This window comes from Semicossyphus pulcher, unplaced genomic scaffold, assembly GCF_022749685.1.
Source record: "Semicossyphus pulcher isolate SPU_LCO1_2020_fin unplaced genomic scaffold, fSemPul1.0.p SCAF_1, whole genome shotgun sequence".
Taxonomy (NCBI): Eukaryota; Metazoa; Chordata; class Actinopteri; order Labriformes; family Labridae; genus Semicossyphus; species Semicossyphus pulcher.
The window spans coordinates 17,152,848-17,165,669 of NW_027211603.1; the positions used below are offsets into that span (position 1 = coordinate 17,152,848).

Here is a 12,822-nt window from a genome sequence, read left to right on the forward strand (position 1 = left end):
AAAACGTTAGATTATGAAATGATATATTTTTTTAATAATATATAATAAACCGGTGGGTGTTGTTGTGTAGGAGTTTAATTTAACACATTCATCTGCAATATGAAATGTATGCTTTCCACTATTACTGTATTCTATATTAATTTAAACTTTAGAGTTGGTCGAGAGACCAAATGCTTGCGTCTGAGTCTATTACAACTATTTGTAGAGATTGAGCTCTTTATTTGCTATTGGAATTCTATAATCTTGTATAGGAAATAATTACAATCAGATAATTATATGCACATGTACAAACAAGAAAATAAGCACATTTCCCATATAATTACAGGGTGTGGGACTACGCATGACCTCATTGACATGGTAGTCCTAGTTTTAAATTACATTTATTCTGAAATACATTTATGCATGGACGGAAATGCGAAAAGTAATGTCGTTGACTATTGCCACGAACTTTACGATGGAAGCGTGACAGCGTGCGGTGTGTGCGTTCACGTCCGGGTTGGGGCATGAATCGCAGATTTTTGTTTTTGCAAGTTGAGCACTATTGAAACCAACTTTTTGTCCATCTGTTTCCGGTTTTTGACTCTAGAAAAAGGGTCTGTGTCTGTAATATGTGTATTAAACATTTTTTTTAATTATAGTTTTCTATTTTACTAGTCTGGTTGCAATAGACAGTATTTAATAAAGTACTTAGAAACAAAGATATAATACTACTACATATACACAATGTATACACCCAACTCTGCATAAGTAAATAAATTCAGGATTAGCAGCATAAATGTCGTTGTGATTTAGTGGGCGTGGCACAGCACAGGTGAGTGTCAGGAGAAGGAAATCTCAAAAACAGGAAGCTACGGAGGGTAGGTGTTTTTTTCTCGGTTTAAACGAAAACAAGAACTCATTGTGTACAAAGTGCAAAGGTAGGAAATAGTATTGTTGTAGTATTTGTCCTATTTAGGAATACTAATAATTTATCCTTTCAGTATAGCCTACATGATACCGAACAGGGACGAACTAATCGGAAATGAAGGGACTTACACATCGCGGGCCTGTTACAAGAACATGCTATGCTTGTTGCTAAGATAGTGTAATATATATCGCGTAAAAATATTATGTTGTTTACTTTGTTTTGTGTTTATGGTTGTTCACTGATATGCCCAATGGATATCACCACCTTTTGCCCTACTAGCCACTTTATACGTGAAAAAACATCTGTCTTTGGTTGTTTACCTCACAAATAAGCTTTAATCTTTAGTAAATAATCCCCCATGCTGCCTCACTGTCCACAGTGGCAGCTGAACAGACACCAGCCAACTATCCACTTTGTTTAAGAGTGTCTGTAATAGGATTCATGTCCATAATCTCCTTTTGTAGGCGGAGGAAAATGCCAGAGAGAGGAAGACACCACCAGAGGAGTGATGCTCATGCAGAGTACGAGAGCAGGGACAGGGACTATCCACACAATGGAGACCACCACACTTCATATGAGAGCAGAGGTCACAACCAAAAGCCAAGAGTCGTGGATGAGAGAAGCTCTGCTGGTGACAGGAGGGCCAAACAAAAACGACAGAGGGACGTGACAGGTGCCTCTCACGAAGAGTCACATGCTTACAGAGACCACGACCATGAAGGGCCCTCAAGACTGTAAGAGACTGTGTACTTCACCTCAACTCACTGTCATGTCTTCCACACTCACTTTTGACCACATGTAGCTGTTTTTGTCTTCATGTTTTCATAAATTTTGTATAAAACAAAATAACATCTTACTCTAAAAATTCTTATATTTTTTTAGGTCAAGAGATACTTCAATGTATCACTCTGAAGGGGAGTATTATGAGCAACAACACAAACCAGCTCTTTACAATCTCAGATACATCTTAACCAGTAGAGGCAAGTATATTTATTTTAAAGTTTGTCGTCAAAAATCATGCCTCTTAGCTTTTAAATATCTAGAAGTACCCTTAAATATAATTGAAATTTAGTATTTCCTCTTTTTAATCCCCTATTAATTAATGATTCCTGCTTGTTTGTTTATCCTGTGTCTCCAGGTATCTGCCAGCTTATGGAGCTGTTTTTAAATCTTCTTATCGTCATCTGTGCCGGAGTGCCGCACAGCAACAACGGGGGCTACCGTGACCTGGCCAGCCTGGGTGGAATCTACTATTATCACTTTGGAGGAGCTAATGCCTTCACGGGAGCCGACGCAGACCGGGTGAAGGAGCTGGACCGACTGTTTCACCAGCTCAAGCGACCTCCGTATGTGTTCACCATGGCCTGTGGAGGGGTCTTAATGATCTACGCCTGTGCCATGCTTGCTCTGGGAGTTTTCAGAGTACCCTACCGCTGGCCCCCTGTGCTGCTGGGGGAGGCTCTGCTTAACTTCCTGATCGGCCTGGGCTACATCCCAGCACTGGCCTTCTACTTTATTAAGCTGAAGGAAACCTATGACAATCCCATCTGTAAGGAGAGAGAGCAGATGTACAAGAGCAAAGGACACAAGGGCTTTGAGTGTCAGTATCATGGTGCAGATATCGCGGGAGGTCTGTTTGGGGTTCTGGGGGTGTTTCTTTTCATCTTTGGTGCAGTGTTAGCTGTCAGAGCGTTCAGGTCAGTGCGGGAGCTAAAGAAGCAAAGAACAAACGAGGACAATAATCTTTAAGATGGATTTTTCTGTCTTGATATATTTGAACAAAGGTGGGTTTCAACAGAAATCCCTCTAACAAGAAAAAGTTTTATTAGCTGCAGTTGTGTATTCCCTCTTGTCGAATTTTATATTATTAGTGATATTTTTAAAATTCTTTTTTATACTCTGAAGTATTTTAATTAGATTTTATATATATATATTTTTTAATTCATACCACTTTTCAGTTTACATACTGTTTCTGTTACATTTTTTTTCTATATATATGTGAAGCTATAATAAACAACTCAAATGGTATATGTCATGTTTCTATAACTTAAAGTTTTCATTACTTATTATGCTGTGCAAAAAATACCCATAAATAGCATATAGATAAACAGGTAACCCTAAACTGCCAGACTCAGAGATATTCATTTGTTCCTTCAAGCAAAACAACCTGCAAATAAGAATACTAGCTCCTTTAAGAACATTGTTTTCCTATATGTCACCGACGTACAGTCCCGAGGGCTTTCACAAGCCTAGATGGCTTTTGAGGTGAAATAATTTGTGTCCCAGACAGAAATTATTGTTCCCTCCTGAGATGTCAGCTGTCAGAGTGAAGCTCAGTCTGTTGGTTAAATCTTGGCAGCTGGAAGTTGACTCTAAAGGGTGACTGTCTTATGACTTGAAGTTTGTATTTTTGAACACGAGTACAAAACTGATGTGAAGCCTTAAATAACCACTGTTGTACAGAGTATATATCTTTTTGTGGCCTCTGCATTGAGATACAGTATCTCAGAATTTTGAGACTCCAACGTTGTTCCTACCTAAATGTCTTCCATCACTTACAAGAAAAAATATTAATGCTAGGAGATTTGAAACATTAAATCTTTAATTTGCCAACCCTATCACTAGAGGTTAGGGTGTTGTTCTGAGCTTCACCAATAGATGGCAGATCTACTTTGTAAAGGAATTTACCCGAGTTCAACACATGAAAAATATTGCACAGTAATGGTGAGTGTTTCATCACTATAGCAGGGTAGGATTTTATCATTAGTGACAAAATGAACAGTAGACGTAACATCTTATTATGACCAAAACAATTCTCATTCTCAAGTCATTCTGATTAATTTTTATTGGCATGAAATCATCATAAAAATGGTGAGCAAAATGGACACTGGACCAAAAAAATTCACAGTAAAAAGTTTTATTGCTACTTGGCTTAAAGTTAATTTAAAAACAGCTCAACTGCTCGAAAGAAATGATAGCAGCATTTCAAAATAAAACAACCACCTTCCACTCAGAGTTCACAGGAGTATAATTCTGTCTGACACACAGCAAAAGTGCTCATTGTTAGTCTTGTTGCTAAATTAAAGTATTTTAATTATTTAACATCAAACTCAATTTTAGCAGTAATCTGCATGCTAGAATAAAAACCTAAAAATATTAGATATGCTTCATTTTGTACAAATAAATCACATTTTGTATTTACTCTATGCTTTTATGTTGATTTGTAATTAGGGCATGCTTTCAGCTTCAAATACAGTTATGATTAGTACCTTCATATAAAGTACCATAACGATTTATTTTTCTGTGGAATCCCGATCACTTTAAATTCTGTTAGTGGAGAGGGAAATATAAATTTGCATGAAACAATGAAGTACAAAAATAAACATCAGCTTCTTGGCATTGAGAAAAAAATATTCAAGCATTTCTAGAAAATAATGTACAGAAAGGAACTGTGAGATTAAACAATGGCTACTTTGGTCACATGTTAAAACAACAGGAGCATCTCGGGTCAGTTTCATTCACGACAGTCAACCCAGTATTCACACAGGCATGCATACACTTACTGTACGTGTGCACTTAAGCTTCATTTTACACACAAATACAGACAGTTTGCAATGTAGTTGTACAGGGAGAGTGTAAAGATGTGTGCAGAGAGGAAATGATCCTTACAGTTGATAAATGAGTCAGCAGTATAAAAAGACACCGACCTACTCAAATGCAAACACCCTCTAGTTTGGTGCACAAAGGGGATTATGAGCATCACACTACCAGAACCCCTCCACATAAGAATTAAAGGGAATATTTGAAGCCAATGCACCGTACGCTGTCCTCCCTCCTCCTGTATCTACGCACACTGATGGCATATGTACATGCACACTGATTAGTACACCGATTGATGGTTATTCAAATATACTTCATGTTTGAAATGTATACAGGACAGGACAGAGGGAGAATATATGGCGTCCACCAGGAGACACACTGAACGAGTGTACAGCTGTTTACAAAAAGGGGACCAAGGTGGATTTAAACAGCACTAAATGTAACAGTGCAATGCTGTTCCTGTCTGAATCGACAAGGAGAGCCCATCTAATAAAACTGCAAAGGGACAAAACAATAAAAGAGCAACTTACACACACAATCCCAATGACATACATCATACACACACACATACATCAGTCAATATTCATTTTCAGACGCATTGAGAAATAGTTTTCTTGATGTGAAATGAAGCTCTGATAGACATATAGAGATATATACACAGTTGACACTTTGCATATTTGTATGAGTGAATTCACAACATCTGTTGCGAAAACCACTATTCAGTAAAAACGTTTAACTTCTCCTCTTAACACTTTAGCTTTCCAACATTATTCAGCAATGTGCCCACATTAATCACAATCATAATCTGTCTTATAGCTTCTCTAGCTCCTCCTGTGGCAGGTTCCCCCGCAGTGCCCATCCATGTTTCACTACCGCAACAAATGGAGGTCTGGCCGCAGTCTGACCCACAGAGAGTCCAGCTGTTTGGCATTTCAGACACAGCACGGTCTGATCAATAAAGTGACTGGAGACTCATTCTTATTCTTAGATTCAGAAAAAGAAAACACCAAAGCTCTTATTAAAATTAGTGTCTGAATAATTTGAATAAGCACAATAGTAACTCTTTCATGTGGATCAAAACAATTGTTATCTTAGGCTCCTATTTTCATTAAATGTCATTATTATGGGGGCTATTTCAGGTATCCAAGGTGGTAAGGGATCAATAATGTTTCTTTATATAAATAATAGATTACATGCACAATAACTGCAGTACCTCTTCTGCCAGTAGGGGGGCTAAAATAATGTATATTTAGAATAAGAGCTATACTTGCAGATGTACAGTATATCATGATGTGTGTGGTGCTGACGTTAAATATTTTATTATCAGTCAAGGCATTCTGTAAAGTTCAGATGTAACTGGCAGCAAAAAAATATAATTTTATGTTATGTTTCTTTATAAAAACACACCAAATAGTGATGTCCATTTACATCATCATCACTTCTTCTGGCTATGTATTCTCAGACAAGAGGTGATATGTTAGGTGTAGGGAAGCCACAATTATCCTCGGACACCATGTTGACCAATATCTCATATATTAAACTCTGAAAATCACTATTTCATCTGTACAAAGTGCTTTTAACAGTGTTTATTTCTTCCAAGAGACAAAGACAAGAAAAGGTTCAGACTCACACATAAATTAAGGCTTCATCACGGAGGTTATCACTCGTTCCTGTGGAGCAAAGAAAGGATGGAGGGGCGGCTTTAAGAAACTAAACCACCCAGAGCCTCAATCACAAAATGAGTGGGATGAAATGAAGAAAAATTAAGTAGTGTTACTTTAAGGCTAAAAGGGAACACTGAAAGGTCCAGCTATGCGACAGCTGTGGAATGACAGAACTGCACCCAAAATATACATCTGATGTAGCAATCACTGACAACTTTGGCCTTCTTATAACCGCAGCAGCATCGCTCTTTTGGCACAAGGTGGGGAGGATCCGGGGCAAAGTGAGGTTTTCAGGGCTGTGTAATATTCAGTGATACTTTAAATAACAATGTGGTTTTTGATGACTCTCTTTCAGAGCAGATAAATATGATTGGTTATGCAAAGAAAACAAAAAACAGATTGGGTACAGATGATACCAACAGCTGAAGGGCTGTGTTTGACTCATGGAATGGAAATGCATCACTCTGAGCCAGTGTGTTTTTACTGCAGCACCTTGTACTGCTGCTGCTCTGATTATTAATCTCAAATTTAGAAGCAATGCCTCCTGATCCACTTTCGTCATATATGCCATGTCAAATCATAGCAAGACATCATGTGTTTCTGTGTGTGAGAAATGATTGTGTTTACTTGTAGACATGTGGGTTCTGCCCCAAACTTGTGAAAGCAGAACAGAACTTAGAAACAAGAACAAAGGGCTTTGTTTCTGTTTATAACAGGCCAAAATAACACCCTGAAAAATCAATATAAATGAATCTGCCTGGAGGGACATTGATTGATGTTTATAAATTGAAAAGGGTAGCAGCCTTCAAAATTAAGATGTACTTAAATGTACAATCTTAATACCAGTGGCAATATTTCATAACATACAGTAAATACAAATACTGTATCTATCGTTTATCTCAACAATACAACATATAATTAACCTCTGTGCCTTGACTGGTTTGTTCAAGTGACTGGTTTTAATTAATTTCCAAACAATCCATTCACTGTTCAGTGACCAAAACATTGGCTAAATTTGAATGACAGCTGTATAATCTGTGACAGTGCATGATCAAGCAGTATTCTCTGATAGGAAAATAAACGTTTTTGAATCAACACCTCAGCTCTGTACAGTTGAAAGACTTTGATATAACTTTTTGACAACTATTGAAAATGCGTCTCTCTAAATAGCAACACTTTTCAATCTTGATGTCAGCAGCTCAATCACGTCACCTCGGTGGGCTGCTAGTTGTAAGTGTGTTCTACACTTTCTTGAATGAATGTATCCCATATAGAAGTCTCTATACATAGTGTGTGGAAATGTAAAAATAAAACCCAACCATTACCTTTCTGAAGATGTAAATGCAGTAATTTTGTGAACACATCTTCTAGTCCTATGTCCCTACAAGCATTTATACCGTCTGATTTCCTTTTAAGCCACAGGAAGAGGAGGAGAGCAGAAGCTGTGCCGGCACTGGTCTCTTGAAGACACCGCCCCTCCTTCGAATTCAACTAACAAGCTCACATCATCAAACACAGCCAGGATGTGGGGGAGCTATAGGCTGAGTCGTCTGCAGTAGGCACTTTTTCAGGTTTCAGTCACAGGGCTTCTCTCGAGACCAGAGGGACCACAGAGCCCCCCGGAGAGGAGACCTGACCTCACTGAACACAATCCCTACACATCCTCTGGATTGTTTGCTTTCCAAGTAAAGGGAAATGTTGCTGACATGTTGAAACACATGAAGTGTCTCATTCAAGTCAGGCTTGTGTTGAACTATGATAGCCAGTCATCCTTTTCACAACATCACGTTATGAACCAGGATATTGGTCGCTCCTTTTGCTTTGATTCTCAGGCCCTTTCTCACCTCACAATAATGGTGCAGCAGATCTTAGTGACTTCAAGGTCCCACATGTCTGTCTGTCCTCCACAAAAGATCTGAATGGCAACTTGAGTTGGAGTATTCCGCATGTATGATTGATCACAGATACAATCACAGAATTGCAGCCTCATGGCACTGTGCTGTGTCCCCCTCTAGAGGGCGGTATCGTAGACTTCCTGCTGGAGGATGGGGACCGGGCCTGGACCTGGGCATAAGTTGGAGGGAAATGCAGGGGGGTGAGGGTGATCCCACACTGGGTCCTTTAATGAAGGCGGTATGGATGGTAAAGGGGCCACTGAGACCAGAGTGCTCTGGCCTCTTAGCTGCTCCCTGACTTCCTGCTCCAGACTGGGAGGCACAATGAGCTGGTCCTCGGGGTCCTGCTGTGCTGGAGCAGTGAAGTAGCCGGACTTCTTCTTGGGAGCCTCCAGGGCAACCTCGATGAGATTATGACTGTCCTCGGGGGCAACCACGGAGCCATTGGACAGCTTCTTCCCAAACAGGCTGGATGTGGAAGGAGACTTCTTGAGGTCAGCAATCTCTCGCCCACATACGGCCAGCAGGCAGCCGTTTGTAGCAGAAACCACAACGCTGTTCTGTCTGCGCATTTTGCCATTGGGATAGTCAGACCCTCCCTTTTTCAGGTCAGAGTCTTTGGGGCTGTCAGGGGCTCCTGACCGTAGTTGGAAAGCACAGCAGTGAATGTCTACCTCCACTTCTAACTTGCTGCCGTTGGAGATAACACCCTCAAGAGGAGCTTCATCATCGCTGTCCAGCCCGTTGTCAGACTGGTTACTGGAGAACGTAGCACAGGAGGGCTGCCGCTGGAATAAACCTGGGTGGGTCCCTGTGGCAGCGCCCGGCACCATGATCCCGCACAGTGCAGTAGCAGGATGCAGGCTACAACGTCTCTCTGGGCGGGGTGCAGGACCAGAGGTTGGGTGCTCGTCTGAAGCAGTGGACCCCGCCTCGCTGCCCACCTCTGACGCTGACGTCTCACTGCTGAACTCAGAGACAACACAACTACTGGATGTAACGGGGGCTGGGTCACTGGGACCTGGGGTCACGGTCACAGGCACAGGGGCAGGCGCAGGAGTGGGAGGGGGTACCTTTGGTTCCGTGGTGGAGACAGGCGGTTCACAGGTACAGCTGTCCTCAGCAATATGCAGGGACACCACCACAGCCTCAATGTTGTCCTTGCAGCCGTAACTCTGGGCGAGTGAACACAGCTTCTTGGCAGCAGCGCGAGGATCCCGCACTGCCTGCACGGTGCACACGGCCTCCTGGAAGGAGACACGTTCAAACAGCGCTCGATTCCCCAGGATCAAGAACTCATCCTGGGAACAGAGAGGCTCAGTGTGCACCCAGGGCTTTGGGAGCACCCAGGGAGACAGATAAGAGCAGCCCAGCAGGCGAGAGCAGCATGTCACTCCACTCACTTTGTTATCCTATAAAGCAGAGGTGTCATTAGAATTTTAGATTAGTGTACAGCTTCATAATATGTACACCTCTGAATATTAAACTGCAAATTAACACCAGATGAAAATTCCTACATATTGGCTCCTGTGTAAAATCCAAATGTACAAAGAAGCTGAGCATTACCTCTGTAATAATGGCTTTACTGAGTTTAACTCTCTCCATCTCCTCAGTGCAGTTCTCCAAACTGTAAACCTTAGAGAGAGGTACAGGTCGGCCATCCCGGCAAAGCACCGCCTGGCAAGTGCCCACATTGGCCACAGTGAGGCTGAAGTAGCCTCCTGGATCTGAAGGCTCATGGTGAATATAGCACAGCAAGGCAGAAGCACCCAGTTTCTGGCCAGCCATGCCAAGTTTCCTGTCCAATTCAAACACAAACAAAGCTGCTGAGAACTGTTTAACAACTGGTTACAGGAGGCAAAGCTGTCAGAAAACATTCATCCAGTATATATACAACAAAACAGATATTAAAAAAAGACTAAGGTACCTGTGTGAGGTGAGGAAAGTGTTGCACATATAAACACTGTCAATACTGGTGTGCTGCAGTTCCTCACACAGCACATCTCCCATGGTGCACTGCAGCAGCCGAGGCACTTCCTCGTTGCGGTCTCCATCAAAGATCCCATAACACGCTTCCGCTCCGTCTCCAAAGCGGTCGACAGCCAGCACGGACACACACAACCTGTCCCCGACACAAAAACAAACAGATGACTCAGCAGGTCACACACAGAGGTAAACCTCATACATACTTCATCTAACCCTGCAGCTCCAGGTCAAGGGAAACGGCAAGGGGTGACAGCTGATGAAAGACACCTCTGTGTGGCCCCATGTGGTGGCCATGACCCGGGAGGCGCTGCCAGGCATACTAGGCTCTCAGTGGTGCACTTAATGTTGTTACAGGCATTTAATCCAATAGAATTATTAGGCTCCACTGCACGGGCTACTCTTAGAAAAGGTCCATTGACTGCCCCGGTGCCTGCCAATGATTCAGATACTGACTCAGTGGTAGACACCTGCTCTGTGCTTGCACAGCAACATCAAAACAGACAGATATACAACCCATCCAATGCAATTTTTAAAGAGTGATTGTGTGCCTGATAGCAAGAGACACACGGTAAAGTTGAATATGTTAGACACACTAGAAAGAGTGGACGAGGGAAGACATGGAATAAGTAATATAAAGTCTTACTTGGGTACAACTGATTTGTTTACACAATGAGCAGTCATGTAGACAGTTCTTTCTATGACGGCATATGGTTATTTTTGGCAGCTGGGTTCTTTATTTTCACAGGCTAACCAATAAAAGAAAGAGAAACACAAAAGTAGTTACTTGTTTCTTTGGCCGCTCATTTCAGAGTACCCGTGGTTCCATGGCGTTGGGGCACTCTGTGAGTCTCCTGCTGTTGCTGTGGATTTCTGGTCTAATTTCAGGGTGGTGATGTGACTGAAAATGGAGACAAATCACAGTTCTAACATAAGTTCACCATTTCCTGCCATGCTATATCATATTTTCATATTTATCATTTATCAGAATCATGTTACATCCTTCCAGTATGTCTCCACACAACTACAGAATCTACGTGTTGATGCGTCTAAGTGTGACTCACCTAAAGAGGTTAAGGGTTTTGTGTTCCAGCATCAGGCTGCTGTTGCCTGTCAGATCGAGCTCTTGCAGAGAGGAGGGCAGCGAGTCAGGCAGTTGGATCTCAGTCAGCTCGTTACAGCTCAGGTCTACAAGCTAACAAATGCACAAAACACAAATGAGCTGACACAGGCTAAAAAGAATCATACACACACACTGGTCAGGCAAATAAAAACCAGAACAGGTCTGACCTTGATCTCAGGCAGGTTGAGGATCTCTGGGAAGACAGTGATGTGGTTGGAGTGTGCTATGAGCGTGTGCAGTCTCTTACAGCTGGACACAGTGGAGGGGATGGTCTTCAGCTTGTTGCCACTTAGATTTAGCTCCTCCAGAAGTTCCAGCTTACTCAGCTTACTGTGGACAAAAGGACAAGACAATAATATAACTGAGAGGGGCACACTATGACAGCGGGATTTTTAAGTCATATATAAGCCATCAAAACAACTGTCTGACATCAAAGCTAGGCTCACACACCTAGCAGGGAAGGAGAGCAACTGGTTGTAGGCGATGTGAAGGATCCGCAGGTTCTGGTGTCCAACCAACAGCGTACCGCAGTTCTCATTCAGGTTGTTCCTCGTCAGGTAGAGCTCTTGGAGTGTGCTGAGGCTCTCTTCTGATTGGCTGCTGGCGGGAATATTCTCCAGGGCATTGGCTGACACGTTTAAGTATTTTAGGCTGTGAGGGAATAAAAACAAGAGATGCATTGGTTAAAATAAAGTGTATGCAGATATCTGAAGAGGGATGGAAATTTGAGCTTCACTTGTTCTAATGCAATTTGTATTCTTAAGTCATTGAGAGTGCGAATCACATACTGAGCAGTTATAGAACCTGTCATTCTGGCCCATGAGGGAGCGAGCCTTTTCATGCAACTGAGTCAGACATTATTAAATTGCAATGCTTTCTCTCTGGCCAACAAACACAATAAGACTGTTGACATCTCACTGGCCTTCGGGCTTTTTCTGTAATTCTGTATTTCAGAAAAATATCGAGCTAGTTTTTATAGTCATATGTCGTTTCCATCAGTCCATAGCTTTTTTCCCCTTGTAAGCTCTACAGCTTTTGGACAGCACATCAGGAAACCCATCATGCACATAGCAGTCCCTACCATTACGTCTCAGCATTAGAGACAGTAAAGTACATTAGAGCATTTCAACTGCTAATGGGTGTTAAGTGATTTACCACACAGGAAATAGGAGGGCAAATGAAGCTCCAGTTACGGTCTGGAATGCTCCATTGATCTTGACCACAATCCCTTCATACAATCCAAACTTCATCCTAAAAAACCATGAGTTGTGATACAGAAACTGCAACCAAACAGGGAACAAACTGCAGGGAAACACTTGAGAGTAAAGGAACCAGCTGCTAAAAGAGTCGAGTAGTAGCACAAATAATCTTGAGGAAAGAGCTGAGAAGGAAACAGAAACATCTGTAGAGAAACAGGGGGCTGAGGGACTCACTTTAAGGCCTTGAAAAACAGACTCTCTGGGAGCTCGGCTAGCTTGTTGTGCTGGAGGTCCAGGACTTCCAGAGGGATGTGGTCAAGTAGGTCAGGCACTCTCTGCAAACGATTGTTCCCCGCCAGCAGCTTTCTCAAGCTCAAGCTGTTGAGCAGTCTGTCGGAGCCCAGATGAGACGTTAGAGACAAGCAAAAAACAAAAAGGCAAACAACTGAAG

The 12,822-nt window shown here is 42.1% G+C and overlaps 2 protein-coding genes across 3 annotated transcripts in view; one reads left to right on the forward strand and one right to left on the reverse strand.

Annotated features, from left to right (window-relative positions):
• The first annotated feature begins 833 nt into the window (after positions 1–833).
• Positions 834–2,935, forward strand: marveld3 (MARVEL domain containing 3). 2 transcript variants are annotated; one of them, XM_069659429.1, is made up of 4 exons: positions 834–857; positions 1,372–1,641; positions 1,790–1,887; positions 2,046–2,935. In XM_069659429.1, the coding sequence occupies exons 2-4, from the start codon at positions 1,382–1,384 to the stop codon at positions 2,654–2,656; spliced, it is 969 nt and encodes a 322-aa protein (XP_069515530.1). In that variant the 5' UTR covers positions 834–857; positions 1,372–1,381; the 3' UTR covers positions 2,657–2,935. The 2 variants fall into 2 exon arrangements, with proteins under 2 accessions (XP_069515530.1, XP_069515526.1); XM_069659425.1 differs by lacking the exon at positions 834–857 and adding an exon at positions 870–917.
• Positions 2,936–8,182: 5,247 nt separating this feature from the next.
• phlpp2 (PH domain and leucine rich repeat protein phosphatase 2) overlaps positions 8,183–12,822 on the reverse strand; it is a 29,348-nt gene continuing 24,708 nt past the window's right edge. Inside the window, exons 11-18 of the mRNA XM_069660323.1 lie at positions 12,606–12,761; positions 11,623–11,823; positions 11,340–11,502; positions 11,114–11,244; positions 10,837–10,950; positions 9,994–10,188; positions 9,633–9,864; positions 8,183–9,478 (exon numbers count right to left, since the gene is read on the reverse strand). Coding sequence (XP_069516424.1) covers positions 8,183–9,478; positions 9,633–9,864; positions 9,994–10,188; positions 10,837–10,950; positions 11,114–11,244; positions 11,340–11,502; positions 11,623–11,823; positions 12,606–12,761 — 2,488 coding nt within the window. The remainder of the gene's footprint in view (positions 9,479–9,632; positions 9,865–9,993; positions 10,189–10,836; positions 10,951–11,113; positions 11,245–11,339; positions 11,503–11,622; positions 11,824–12,605; positions 12,762–12,822) is intronic.

Coding starts and splice junctions, on each gene's coding strand:
- marveld3 (XM_069659429.1), top strand. CDS start 1,382: ATGCCAGAGAGAGGAAGACACCACCAGAGGAGTGATGCTCATGCAGAG. Junction 1,642..1,789: donor CATGAAGGGCCCTCAAGACT/GTAAGAGACTGT, acceptor ATATTTTTTTAG/GTCAAGAGATACTTCAATGT. Junction 1,888..2,045: donor ATACATCTTAACCAGTAGAG/GCAAGTATATTT, acceptor CTGTGTCTCCAG/GTATCTGCCAGCTTATGGAG.